This window comes from Styela clava, chromosome 14 (assembly GCF_964204865.1).
Source record: "Styela clava chromosome 14, kaStyClav1.hap1.2, whole genome shotgun sequence".
Classification (NCBI taxonomy): domain Eukaryota; kingdom Metazoa; phylum Chordata; class Ascidiacea; order Stolidobranchia; family Styelidae; genus Styela; species Styela clava.
In genome coordinates, this window is record NC_135263.1 from 3,626,406 (window position 1) to 3,641,472 (window position 15,067).

Sequence of the window (15,067 nt, forward strand, 5' to 3'; positions counted from 1 at the left end):
TTCGAGTCACGTGGAGGATATTTATGTGCGGGAGGACTAGAATCCCCTCCTGGCTCAGGGTCCGCTGGTCAGTTACGGTCTCCTTAATCGTCATCAAGTTCACATATCTGAAAACAAATAACTAGCTAACTAATTCCATACCCTACACGGACTAGTAACCAGACGAGAAGCCGTGGTTCACCATATGGTCAGGTCGTGTTATCAGCTTTCCTCTCCCACGGGATAAATATGAATATCCAATCATTTGATCAGACCATAGTTGAAAAAAAATGTTTACTTCTGACGACTATTCCGTCTTCAAAAGAATATATTAAATCGATTTGTTTATTATTTATGGAGAAACGCATTTTTTCGCCTCAACAAGGCTATCAATTACGTTGTAATACAGGACTCCTCAAAGTGGGGATTCCGACAAACAGCTGAATACTGTTCTTGTTTATTCATAGCCCTGGTAAAATGAAAGCGTTTAAGTGTATTCAACATTTGCGCTGGAGCACAACCCCAAACATTACAGACGCTCGAGAAACAATTGTATTGTCTGAATTGTATAAACCAATGTGTATAAAAGCTAACTTGATACTCGCAAACAGGTAGATCTTTAGGGGGTATCAAGTTTTATAATAGCGGCAAACCTTATGTGTATTTAATTACACTTAAACGCAGTGGTGGGATTCAGCCGGTCCGAACCGGTTCTATAGAACCGTCTCACGGAATTTTATGAGATCAGCGAACCGGTTAGCATTACTGGTTACTGTCAATGTTCTGTTTGTAACACAACCGGCTGAAAAAATGACTTTTGTGAAAGAACCGGCTGACAAAAAATTTGAATCCCACCACTGACATAGATATAAACGACTTAAACCATTTGCACTCATCATCAACTTTTTCACGTTCTGTTACCATTTGTCTAATTATAATCAATTTATAGGCTCATTAAACGAGTGATTGTGAATTATATACTTGTTAGGTTATAATATAATTTAGTGTCTAAAACAAACTCTGTTACGTAAAGAATATAATCGTCAATACAGTTGTTTTGTTAATATAATTTAGTGAAGAGTCTCGGGCCGGATTATATTGTTCCGCGGGCTGGATCTGGCCCGCGGGCCGTAGTTTTTCGACCCCTGTTTTAGAGTATGGGCACGCCCACAATCGAAGCAATAATTTAAAAATACTAGCTCAAATACAACACCACAATAAATAGCTTTTACGGAACAAAAATATAGTCGCGGCTTCTAATAAATGGGAATGTTTATCAACAATCAGTTTTATTTATTTTGTTTTTATCAATTATTTTATCGCCCTTTATGCTGATTATGGAGTCTAAACAAACTTAATATAGAGACCTATGGTTATGGATTCGCAGGGAGACGCGCAACAAATTTTAGGGGTCGCAAAGCGTGCACAATTTTTACACAAAGTATTATTATAGACTCTTGACTCGCGACACAATTATTAAAATTAGTGAAACCTAAATCTCACGATTTCGAGAGAATATATAGGATCAGAGAGGAGCTTGCATAACAATGCCAACTTAACAGTGATTGCGCAAAGTTTCAATACATCGCGGGGTCGCGAGCCTAAAAAATGTGGGAGTCCTGCTATAAAGAACCAGTGGCATGGATTTTGAGTCTGCCTTCGGCATGTTTTCCCTCCAGCTAGAGTAGTATTTTCAAAAACTACCCGAATGAAACAAACAAACACTTATCATCAACCTTTTGTCATTATAATATCATTTGAAAATGGACAAGAGAAAATCTGAAGTGAAAATTTACAACAATTGACAGAATCACAATAATACACCATAAACACAAAATATTCTGCCAGAAAAACATTTAATTAATATTAATAAAGAGTATAGACAGCGTCTGCATTTTAACTCATGAAAGGAGATTATTGGTATGAAAATGACCTTTAAACGCAACACGCATGGATAAACGTACATTTGGACTGAGATATTGGCATGGAAATAACCTTTGAACCTGATACGCATGGATGAACGTACATTTGATCCAAAGAAATAAACTATATTGTGGTTATCTGGGGTGAACATTAAGTAAATATGCAAAAAATGTCAAATTTGGTGGCATAAATAATGAAACTCTATCAGATATAAATTATACAAGTCACTAAAGAGCTACAACAATAATAACATTAATTCCGCTTTTTTAAGACTTTATAAAAATTCAAACTCATTCATATAAGGTATGTTAGTATTATACTATCAACTAAAGTATATAATATTTCATAAGTACAGAATAATATATACGTTTTTATATATAGGAAGAAATAAATTGGGCTTTAGGTCTGTATTATCACCTCACAATGGATTCTAGGGTCACGTCAGGTCGAAAATCGTCTGGGGTTTGTGACATAACAAACTGGAAAGATTCTGTTTTTTCCAAACTTCATGTATCATTATCTACTTGTCCAGACCCATGTTCAAAGTGAAAATCATAATAAGAGTACCATATATAGAGCACAGAGATGAACTGAACAGTGAATAATAAATGTCTGTAAATTATATATTTATTTGAAGTGCAAAAATCTGTTAATTTGTTACTTTCCACCATAACAGTGTGAATGTTGTTAAAAAATACGATTTGGGATTATTTTTTATGCATATTTGCAAAAAGAAAAAGACTGTGTGCTCTCAATGAATGTGTTGGGAAAGGATTCATAGAACTAAATGTTTACTCGAAGCAAGGTACCAAGTCTTGATATTAGAGTCGCAGGTTTGGTCATAGCAAGGTCTCAAGCTCGCAACCTAAAGTGGAAAGAATACCGAAAGAAGAGTTGTGAGTTTGCTCAAAGCAAAGTCCCGAGCCCTCAACAAAAATTTGATAGTGTGCTAATATAACAGTTGCAAGTTTGCTCGAAGCAAGGGTCCAAGCCCGCATCTTACATATCCATAGTGTACTGAGAGGGAGGGTTGCGAGAGGGCTGCATTGAGAGCTATATGAAAATTTATGTATTGAGATTTGCGATGCGTTTCGAGTTTTTCCTTGGAATAAATAGGAAGCAAAGAAACAAATGGACTATTTCAAAATGATATCAAAATTGTCCGCAAATGTTTTTTAGTGCAAGTAGAAAGACTGCTAACAGAAGAGTTTACCACTATTTTGCAAAAAAACTATATACCGTATAAGCTCGTTTTATCACCCGATTCTGATTAAGGGCCGGTGCTTGAATACCGCCCGTTGTAAAAGTTGATTTTTCAGTGGTAGAGAACAATAGGAAATAAGGAGCGCTTTTGTCCCAACGCTGTTGAATTTTAAGCGCCGGTAGATAACACTCACGTCCTAAGGCGTCCAAGTACATAACAGATAGTATTGATTACGTAACACCATGGTTCTCAAACTGGGCCAGGCGACGCCCAAGTGCGTCATTTCAATATTGATAGGGCATCGCAAAACTTTTCTTCTTTTGCAGATTTGTACCTGCGGTGCGTAGAGAAAGTCAAAATTTTCGTTATTCTGTTAAAATCATACTTGAGAACTGGAAATAACAATATATATATTAATTATTGTAACGATCGAAAATAACGAGCGCCCGTGCTTGAATAAGGGCCCGGTTAGTGAGTTGGTTGAAAAAAAAATATGGGCCCGGGCTACAAAACGAGCAAATACGGTATATATTCTATCCAAGTCAAGAGTCCTGCTGCACACTAATATAAATGTATTTCTGCAGGCAGCACGACTCTTGACTTAGATAGAATAGTCATGCTTATTGTTTATGCATTATACGCAAAGGGATCCACTGGCATAAAGGGAAGGATAAGGAATTAGTCTCGCGCAACCCAACCCAAAGGTATGTAAATATTAAAATATATATCGTTGCGCCAGAAATGTCAGTATTTAGTGATCGATACAAGCATTGTAATAATAAGAAAGTACTAATATCGCGAACAAAAACTAACTAACAATATCAAAATAAGCTATTTCATCGTGGTTGCGAACCCAGAACGTCTAGATCAAAGAACACCAGTATCTGAAATAATTATCACTGCAACACAAACAAGTACAAAGAAAAAACAAATGAAGCATTATGACACAATATTGCACAACAAAGAAAAGATAAATAAAGTAAGAAGATTTAGTTTGTGATTACGATTACCACGTATTAATTTTTAAAGTAATGAATGTGACTTTATAGGGAGAGGAAAGCTTATAAGACTGCTTTTACCACGGCTTGCTGGTTTGATTTTTTAACGAATGTGACTTTAGGAGAAAAGCTGCCGGACAGAGCACAGCTTTAGTTCAATTATCAGGTCGGGTATGGGATCAGCTTACCAGCGAGTGTTCCGGATGCAGTAACTTGAATCAGAGCTGCCAATTGGCAGTTTTGCATGGGGTCGAAGACATAATTTCAAACTCCTTAAGGTTGAAATTCTGAATTTAATGAATGTGACTTTATAGGGAGAGGAAAGCTGACAAGAAGGCTTATTCCCTATATAGCGGCCCACAGCTTTCGTCCAATTAGCGAATAGCAAACCAGGGTTCAACAGTAGAGTAATATGAATCTGGGCTGCAAAGGCAGAGTTGGCCTATATTTTCATTGGAGTTTGAGACGTAGTTTCGAACTCCTGAAGATGAAATTATAAATTTACTGAATGTGACTTTATAGGGAAAGCGAAGCTGATTAAGGAATAGCCTATGCTTTACATGGCGGACATAGCTTTCGTCAATTATCTGGGAATAATTAACCCGAGTGTCACACAAGTAACTTGAATCAGAGTCTGGCATGTTTTCATTAGAGTCGGGGGTGTAGTTTGATACTCCTTAAAGATAAAATCATGAATTTAACGTATGGGAATTAAATGGAATGGAAATATCTGAACAGTAAATTGTCCAGATGGATTGGCAAATGTCGAATTGTCAGACGATGTCCAATAATCACATTCTATTTCTCAGCGGTCCATACTGAGAGAATAATTGAGGGTTACTTACAATGGATAAACCTGGTAGCAGCAACATGGTATCTACTGCAATATGGGATATAGAACACCAGCTTTTTTTGCAAAAAAAAAATTAAATAATTCGAAAAATATAAAACAGACTACAGCAGCGTATTATTTCAACACTTCAATTTTTTTTTTTTTTCAAATTTATGACAAAATCACCATGGAAACTAACAAAAAAATCACACTGCAAGGGAACATAGAAAAATTAGTTTCATAGAAAAATTAACGCTAGTGCATTTTTTTTATGATTTTAGTCACATTTTAACAGCGGAATTTTGAAAAAAAAATGGGAAATCAGGTCAATGAGTGTTTATTCAGTAGGAAAATTTTCTAAAAAAGAACAATTGTTGAGTTCAATTGTCTATCATACAACAGTATGATATATCAATCCAACAAAGCACTATTTGATTCATGGACTGAATACACAAAGTCTATTTTCAACAATAATAGTATTGAATAACTACTAAAATGCAGAAATTTACTGCTTGAAACTAGAGTACGTTAGACAAAATTATGAATCAGGCAATGAAATTTCAGTGAAGTTGGTGTCAATTTAGAAGAAAAATTGATTGCTACATCAATAAATTGCTTAAGATAGCAATGTTTTGATGAATGGCCTGTGAAAACACTAAGTCCATTTCGACAATAATAAGATTAGATTACTAATCAAAAGCAGTAACTAACTGATATTTCACTCTGATTAACCAAAGCATGTAAGATAAATTTCTTCTTGCGATAGAAAATGTAATCAGGCAAAAAAACTTTAGTGAATTTACTAGAAAATTAGTGAAATTTATTACAGAGAATTTGAGAAAATGGATTAGCAATTGCAATAAGACTTTAACTAAGAGCTTGGTATTAACAGATATCGAGAAAAAAAATTGAAAAATAAATAGGTTATCATACCTGTTTTCTATCTCACAACACAAACAAAAAATCACTTTTTTATCTGATAACACATACTAAAAATGACATAGTTCTCAGCATATCTACATCACATTCAAGTATTTGAAACCTAGCTTTATTATTCATAGGAAAGATATGTTTGGGCAGATATAGATATTGTTCATAGCACGACTCCGAGTGGTAAGAATAGTGAGTGAGGTTAACAGCCCTCAATTAAAATTGATGGGAGTACAGTACTGATGGAAAATTTGCAAGTTAGCTTAAAGTAAGGTCTTGACTCTCAACCTGAAATGTATAAAGACTACTGATAGGAGAGTTTCAAGGTCACTCAAGGAGAGGTCCTGAACCTCAACTGTATTGATAGAAGAGTTACAAGATTGCTCAAAGTAAGGTACCAAGACATCATTTAAAACAAGAAAAGTACTGAAAGACAGAGTAGCAAGTTATCATAAATCCAAAACAAGTTTAAAATGAGCATTTTTCAACATCAAGATTTATATCACTCTCTCCACAACAGTTCCAAAACTATATTTTTCAATAAATTACGAAACACAAATTCCAAAATTTTTCGGTCACTTTTTAAACCAGCTTTAAGTAACCCAAATTGAGAGATTCAGGAATTGTGATTCTGTCTAATGAAATAGTGGAAGGAGCGTAAGGAAAGGTGACTCCAAACATGAAACCGTTATCCATTAGTAAAGTCTGTTGTCCTCCGAACATATCGGGACGTTGTTGCTTGAGTTTGCCTTGTACTGTCTTTATAAATTTGACTGGAACTCTTTCTTCATAGTCATTGGTAGGTGTAATCATATTTAACAATTTTACGATCTAAAAATAAGGAGTTTTTTGTTATGTTTGTCTCGCTGGAGCGGAAAGCTGATAGGGTGGGGTTTATCATATTCTGGCATATGGTCTTTACACATTCATATGAGATAATTTTTTAAAAACCTGAAGCAGGTTCATAGTCCATAAGGCCTGTAGAAAATTTGGAAAGGGGAGACTAGGATCTTCATCACATTAACTATCAAAAAGATTGCAAACACACACTAAAAACTAGGAGACCACTGAACTAGAGCAAGCATTTTTCAAACCTATTTTCTTGAGTCACCTCGCAAAAACTCTTAGACCAGGGGTTTTGAACGGCGTTTCGCAAGTTTACATTGACATTCAACAGTCTATGTTATTACATGTATTTTATTTAAATATAATTGAATACCTGTTAGGTTTGCTTGCTACACTTTATAAAGATCATTTTATTTTGCCAGTATTGAATTTGCTTTTATATATATTTATAGTTAATGCAATTCAGATAATGAAAGACAATTAAACTATCACTCAGCGGTTCATTTAGCCTATAGATTGTTATATTGAGATTACGCTCCATTAAAAAGCTTGGTCTAGACCAAGGGTGGGCACGATTTTTAGATCGGAGGCCAAAAATTTTGCCCACCTGGATTGGCGGGCCATTTAAGTATGACCTAAAGAGTTACATTTCATGAACAATGTTTACAGTGTTACAAAAGCAACAGTGGGAAACAATGAACTTCGAGCCAAAAATAAATTGAACCGCAATCTCAACAAATTCTTTGAGCCAATTTTAACTGAAACATCAAAATTTAGTTTCAGTTTGGTTGTGGCAGCATCAGGCGGATTACCTAGCAGGCCGTACTTTGCCCATGTATGGCCCGGACACTTAACATAACGGTCGGTGTCAACTATTTTAGTGACCACATAAATACACAAAACACACAACATACCTGAGCAGGAGTTAGCCTTGAACACATCTCACAAATCTCCAACGCATCTTGTTCAGATTGTTTCTTGACTTGCAATAACTGTGAAGCCTGCACGAGAGGCTCCAGCATGTCCCTCAATCCAGCCTCGTTCAATCCACTCTTACGTATCCAATCTTCTAATTGAGAGACATTGTATCTGGAAGCAAGTAAAATAATGATACATAATGGATGTTTTCTCGAGCATTGACTTGGGATAGGATCTACATATTTATCCCGGGGGAGAGGAAAGCCGATAATGCGGCTTATCCATATGGCGAACCACGGCCTCTCGTCCAGTTACCATCCCATGTCGGGTATGGGATTAGTTAGTTATTCGTTTTTGGAAGCATGGACTTGATGGTGGAGGAAGCCGTAACTGACCGTTGATTACGTGAACCACCCTATGGCCGCGAGGAGTCCGAGAATCCTCTTCCATGTTTACTTCCGTAACATTGGCTAATTAGCAAGATGCATAAAGTGATGTAACAATTGAAATTTTAGCAACTGCTCAGATACTTTTGTCACTCAGAGATTTTTAGGCATAATTGTAAACACTACAAACAACATTCTAATTAAGACACATTGTATTTGAAATTTGAAAAATTAGATGATGTGGTATCACATTAAAAAAAACAATCGAACTCCACGTTATCAACTTTATTGTAATTCGTGTAATTTAACACGGGACAACTCAGTATTTTTGCATTATATTTATAAAGATCCACTGATGCAAAAGCATGGACCTAGGATCAATAGTTAGTCCAGCAGAAGTCCAATTTATTATAATTTTATGACCCCATGCCCACCACCTCAGGGTGTAAGAAATTGAGTAAGCAGTTCCGAAATAGAAAATCCTAGACTCCAAAATAGTATCATCTTACATGATTAGTCTTGACAGTAGAAGAGCTATGTTTACAGTGGATGGTGTGAATTAATGTGTACATTTAAGAGCATAGGTCACATGGGTTAGGTTAGATAATAAACTTTAGGCAAATTGCAAGGGTAAGCATATTTATTATTCATGGTATATTCCAAGTTAGGATAGCTATAAAGTTTCTGGTAAATGGTTATTGTAACATATATAGACTAAGATCTGTGGCAAAATAAAGGACTGCGTAAAAAAATTTCTTTTCGAATAGAACCTTACACTTACGCGCATATTATGGTTGGATAAGATAATTTTGATTTCATTCATATTCAACTGGCAACTGATTAAATTTAACAAGATTGCACTTATCGGGGCTCCCGAAGTATGCGAACCAAGATGGCGGACATCGGAATGTAATATGTGAACTAGGTTAGGGTTAGGCCATAATTTTAGGTATAAATACTGCGGGAGGCTCTTGGCTAGTCTTCGAACAGATAATAAGACTAAAACAGGGAAAATTGGAAAAAAATTATCGCCTAACCCTAACCTGTTACCCATGTTACGTTCCGTTGTCCGCCATCTTGGTTCGCATACTTCGGGAGCACCCACTTATCTTATGAACTTAATACATTACCTTATTTGCATTGCTTTGGACCAATTGCAGAGCTCCTTTCTTAGAAGTTGGTTGTTTATGGTGTGAGCTGTGATACCGTACATCACCTGTTTGAAAACTTGTTGTACCAGCACCTGGTCCATTCTATGTTGGTTCATGGTGATATGGTAGGCTGTTAACTGTGTATAAAGAATGATTGGTTGTTATTATCCGCTTAGATCAGAGGTAGGCAATCACTTTTCTGAGTAGGCCAACAGTTACAGAGAAAAGACTTGGTAACTGGGCCGTAGGCTCAAAACTCGATATGAAAAACTATGAATAAAAAGAACATGTTTTTCTCCTAGCATGCTGAAGAGTAACAATGCCGTTGGCAAGAGATTTACTCCATCCCTCCCCCGAGGAGGAAAAAAGATGTCACAAGAAGAAAAGATTGGTTCAATCACCAAACTCATATTTGATGGATTTAAAGGGCCCAGGTTGCTATAAGATTACGACGGTATTCGGTCACGCTCAAACAGTGGTGCTGTGCGTCGGATGCTCAACTGTTTTATGCCAACCAACTGGTTGAAAGACGAGGCTTACAGAAGGTTGCTCCTTCCGAAGGAAACAACACACAAGTTTTCGTCAAAAAGTTTACAACAGCTAGGCTGCAGTTTATATAACAATAAGGAGCACATTGTAACAATTTTGGTGTTATTTTCATTCATATTTTTAACTGAAAGTTATATTCATAAAAACTATAGTTGTAATTCCAGCAGACACAAGTGGGCCGAATGAATCACTTTGGTAGGCTGGGTCTGGCTCGCAGGCCGTAATTTGCCCAACCCTGACATGGATGATCGATCACATATACCTACTTTTGGCAACACCTTTCGATATAAATTTTGTGCGTTTTCAATCTTACACAAGGTTTTGTTCACTCTTCTGATTCTGTAATCAGTGTTTATCCATTTGTTTTTGTCAATTATTTTATCATCTGTTATGCTGACTATGGAGTCAAAATATTATCCAAAGTAGAGGGAAGTCGATAAGACTTCTTATTCATATCTTATGGTGTACCACTACCTTTAGTCTTACGTCAGGTATGGGAATATTGCCCTGGTTATTTGTTTCAGACCTCACTATAGTATAGATGATACCGTAATCGACATCGGTTATGTGAACCACCCTACAGAGGTGAGGTGTCTAGCAATCTTCTTGTACATAATTATTCCCCGCACCATTCTAACCTGTGAACCCACGAAAAGTCAACAGACATGCGGTAGCAAGCCCGCATTCCTAACGCTTAGCAGGATGTGCCAACCTGCCACGCCACTGCTGCACAATGGAAAGACAACCTGCCAATCTGTAAAGGGCAATCAGCGGTGCAATAGCAAGCATGGTGTTGTCAACTGTAGAGGCAAGATAGGGGATTTTAAAAATGAAAGTAAAATATAAGATTCTAAAAACAACTTTACCTGTTTGATTATTGACTCAACAGTGAAAATATTTTCCGGTTCAGTGCTTCTGCTTGAACTCCGACCTCTCATACCAGAAGGTTTGACTGAAGAAGACAATCCTTGAATTGTATCGTGCTCCAACATTGCTGGAACTAAATTGAAAATATTTTATGAAAACTATTTTGTTATCGACATGTTACGTTTATAATTATTTTCTATAAATCGTTTGATCAGAAAATGGGGGAACTTCAAAATGAAATGTCCTAATGTATATGCATTGGGTAGAATTATGTCAGCGTTGCAAGTTAAAAATCCCAGGTCATGCGTACAACTGCACACAGAATATAAGTATCCATGTGGATACAATAAAAATGGATATTTTGTTATATATCAAGGTTGTCAATCTCTATTCTCTCGTTTGAAACGTAAAATCATCCCCGTTGAACGTACTATAGACCATGGAAGGGCAACTACTTTCCTGAGTGGGCCAGTTACAGGTAATAGACTCGGTTACTGGGCCGGAGCCTCCCAAAGAGCTGCGCTGTGGCACCCCAAGTGGGCCAAGAGGCCCGCTTTAAAAAACATTGCCATACATATACTTTATACTTATTATTAAGGAAAATTGTCTGGAAGCAAGCCCACTGAGTCATAAATGAAGGAGACTCATATCTGAGTGATTTACGAGCACTGACTCGGAAGTAAAGGGGACTCATCTGTGAGTGAAGCTACAGACACACACTCAGTAGTAAAGGAGACTCACTTTTGAGTGAAGTGACAGGCACTCACTCAGAAATGAAGAAGACTCATAACTTACCAATCATGGGTTTTATCTCATGCATGATAAGCAGCACCAACTTCTGATAAAGAGATATGGCCATATCACTGATAACTTGTCGATATTCTGATAAGTCGAAGTTTCTTAAGCAATGTCCTTGTTGAGCAGGGGTACTGTCCTTCAAAAATTCCTAAAATGAAGCAAAAAAGATTTGTTTTATGTCCTTTTTATTTAATTTGTTGAGCAGTGCACACAAGATGTTTCCATTCTCGTCAGAATTCCTACAATATAGCTTTCCGAACAAGGGTTTTCTGCTCTCAATAAAAACAATGAACAGGAATGCAATTGAGGATTTATTCACAATGATATCAGAGGGTGCTTGAATTGAGGTTATTATCTCACTTTGTACAATGTTCTCATTAGACAAATACCGAAATATTGTGTCGGTATTAACATGTATATTTTCTAAATATCGTGTTTTTGGTCGATTAATGTAGGATGGGTTGGGTGTACCAGATTTTGAGTGAAGTATAAAAGGGTGTACCACTTCAAAAAAGGTTGACAAGCACTGTTGTAGAGTCATAACTAAGGTGACAGAGTCATATTGTGAAACCTGATGCAACAAATTTAAGTTTAGTGATGCGTTTGTAGTGCAGTAATTTTAAACCTGTTTGGTGAAGCGAAACTCAATGAAATAAGGGTGCTCCCGAAGTATGCAAACCAAGATGGCGGACATCGGAACGTAACATGGGTAACTGGTTAGGGTTAGGCGATAATTTTTTTCCAAGTTTCCTTATTTTAGTCCTATTATCAGTTCGAAGACTATCCAAGAGCCTCTCGTAGTATTTATACCTAAAATTATGGCCTAACCCTAACCTAGTACACATATTACATTCCGATGTCCGCCATCTTGATTCGCATACTTCGGGAGCCCCGAAATAAGTACCCCTGTGAATAGTTCAATTGCCTATATTGTATAAACCAGTGGTTCTCAGAGTCAAGTGCTTCGTTTAAATTTTTCTAGGGCGTCGCAGAACTTTTCCTCTTTTGCGGAATTGTATCTGCGGTGCGTAGAAAAAGTTTAAACAGAACAAAAAGCCATTCAATACTAGATAAGAAAATCTGAGCACAAAGCATGACTAATTCAAAACAGATCTCAGATTGTAATGCAAACCAAGCGCAAAGTTGATCAAAAAGCCCCATTTCTAGGACACAAAAATAGGACCTATAGAATTTTGCTAAATTGTTGTTGAACCTAAAGATGTCAATGTGTATGTATATATAGTATTTACGTAAACTACTATTTACGGTAAAAATATAAATGAGACATTTCTATAAATAAATGGCAAGCACAGTCATACAACCAGAAGGACCATCAGATAGTACCAAGATGTTAAAAAATGGTAATGGTGGCCGGTGGATCTAGTGCAGCGGTTCTCAAACTCTCATGAGCATTGGCGTCCATCTCAATAAGAAAGCCAACAACAGATAAGATTAGTTCTTGTTCCGAAATTCATGCTACTGTTGAACACAAATTGCGTTTCGCATAAGATTTGAATCGAACAAATATTGTAAATACTGTCATAAACTTGAAATATCTGACAGAGTTTGCGAGTAACAAGCAAGAAAACTTGAATTTTTATTTAAATATGAACAAAGACTTTATTTCAAGCAGTGTCGCATGATAGACCTCCTCATACCATATTACCTGGAAATTGCAATATAATTGTATTTTTATAACAAGAAAAGCCTACAGAAGAATGGTTTGGTCATGTTGTATGCTTCGGTAAAGCAGCAAAAATTTGTAGGCATGGAAACGTGTAACTTTTGAAGCTTAGATTGTATTGAGTACGCCGCAACGCTACTTATGTGACCTTGCGAATGTTTTTCCTATTTTAACTTTATCCTTCTGAATCCCAAATTTTGACTCAATATTTTATTGCCTGTCCGCCATTTTGTTTGATTTTAACAGTCCTGCAAGCTACAACTCTCAAATTTCTCTGGACTGGCTCCAACTATCAGAGAACGCAGTGTAACATACACCCACCATTAACGTAATTAAAAATCCTCTGCAAATTGGCAGAGCACAAAAAGATCACTCTGAACAAGGCTCTAAAATTCAATGTTATAACAAAATTATATAGTTTGTAAGTAAGCTACCGTTTATGGTGATTTGAATTCATATATTGATTCCAATAAATTCAAGGATGTTTTTTAGCAATGAAACCGGAACTACAAAACAACCTTAATGGGGACCCGAGAAAATATTTCTTCAGCAACAGACCAAACAATCGCGTATAACAGATAAATTGATAACAGACCAGAGGTGGGCAGTTACTTTTCTGAATGAGCCGGTTACAAACAATAGACTTGGTTACTGGGCTCAAAACTCAATATCAAAAACTATGAATAAAACAGTTTATTTACAAAAGCTAGTCCAACACCTAGGCTATTGTTTACAAATAATAACTATAATAATAACTGCGATGCAACAATCGGCGTCATTATGTTATTTTGAATGGAAATTTATATTCATAAAAACTATAGTCGTAATTGTAGCAGGCACAAGTTAGCCTGATCTACCCCGGATATATGTGCAGAGTTTAATACTAACGAAAGCGAGATATGCACAAATGATATTTGATGAAATTGTCTCTTCCTTTAGTAATGCTGGTCATGAACGGATTTCAACAAGCCAGCGACCGTCAGGCAAGAATTTCTATCTGTCTCATTTTGACCAAGAAGAACAATGAAAGTTAAACATGGCTTCGATAGAGACACATTGACCTACCGTATTTCCAAGCAAAAAAGTTAACCCGGCAAATAAGACGAAGCCTATTTTTAGCACTGAAAAATAGGGTTTTTCAATATGACTCTCCAATGAGACAGGACTGAAAAATTGATTCTCTGTTGGTCAGTTGAACACTAATATGTATGAATAAGTTTATGTCGTTAAAACCAGGTCATGTTCGTTTCGGGGAGATTATTAATACTCACAGCATTAATTCTTAACAATAAAACGGTAATTTCAATTCTTTTGAACAACCCATTAACTGAAAATTGAAATAACCTATGAATATGGTGTGATAATAATGCGCTGTGCGTTTATCGGTTAGTTTTCCAGTCTGGCGTCATTTTTAAAATTTTTTTGTCACAGACCTGGTAGACATATCTGCAATCCAGCACAATGCCTTCATGCCCAGACTATTATAACAGAATTTTATTGGATAATTTTTCTCTTCAAAAGAGATTACGATCGCTTATACCACATACTGTGGTAAATTTCTTCTCTCATCTTTCCCTACATGTGATATGGTATTATCGAGGTTGTTTAAATTTCACGCCATCAACTGGATGTTAGATACGACGAATTTAAGGTCAATTTGTGTTGAATGTCCAGAAAAAACGAGCAGAAAAATTTAATGTCTGGGATCGAAAGTAATTAAGTTCACTCAATCACTCAACTTATGCAATTACAGACACTGATAAGTAGCGCATGATTGCCGCCAGGTATATTCATGTCGAAGATAAATAAAGCACAACCGATGTTAGCAAAACGATGTAATTTGTATTCAAAAAGACTTCATCAGGGCGTGATATGGAAAGCACACTATCATAAATATATAGAGCAGAGAAAAGCAAAAGTTACCACGACGTCACTAATGTAAGCGTAAATAATCTGAGTTCTTGAGAGAAAATTTCTTATCAAAGTAGGCAATATCTATAAA

The 15,067-nt window shown here is 36.3% G+C and overlaps 1 protein-coding gene and 1 non-coding gene across 2 annotated transcripts in view; both read right to left on the bottom strand.

Annotated features, from left to right (window-relative positions):
* Window positions 1-1,704: 1,704 nt before the first annotated feature.
* LOC120341197 (unconventional myosin-Va-like) overlaps window positions 1,705-15,067 on the bottom strand; it is a 65,053-nt gene continuing 51,690 nt past the window's right edge. The window contains exons 37-41 of the mRNA XM_078119842.1: window positions 11,379-11,529; window positions 10,583-10,716; window positions 9,147-9,304; window positions 7,627-7,801; window positions 1,705-6,697 (exon numbers count right to left, since the gene is read on the bottom strand). Of these exons, the coding sequence (XP_077975968.1) occupies window positions 6,449-6,697; window positions 7,627-7,801; window positions 9,147-9,304; window positions 10,583-10,716; window positions 11,379-11,529 (867 nt within the window). The 3' untranslated portion in view covers window positions 1,705-6,448. The remainder of the gene's footprint in view (window positions 6,698-7,626; window positions 7,802-9,146; window positions 9,305-10,582; window positions 10,717-11,378; window positions 11,530-15,067) is intronic.
* Window positions 13,987-14,122, bottom strand: LOC120341715 (small nucleolar RNA SNORA16B/SNORA16A family). The gene has a single exon (XR_005569436.2). It is a non-coding gene; the product is annotated as a small nucleolar RNA SNORA16B/SNORA16A family (small nucleolar RNA).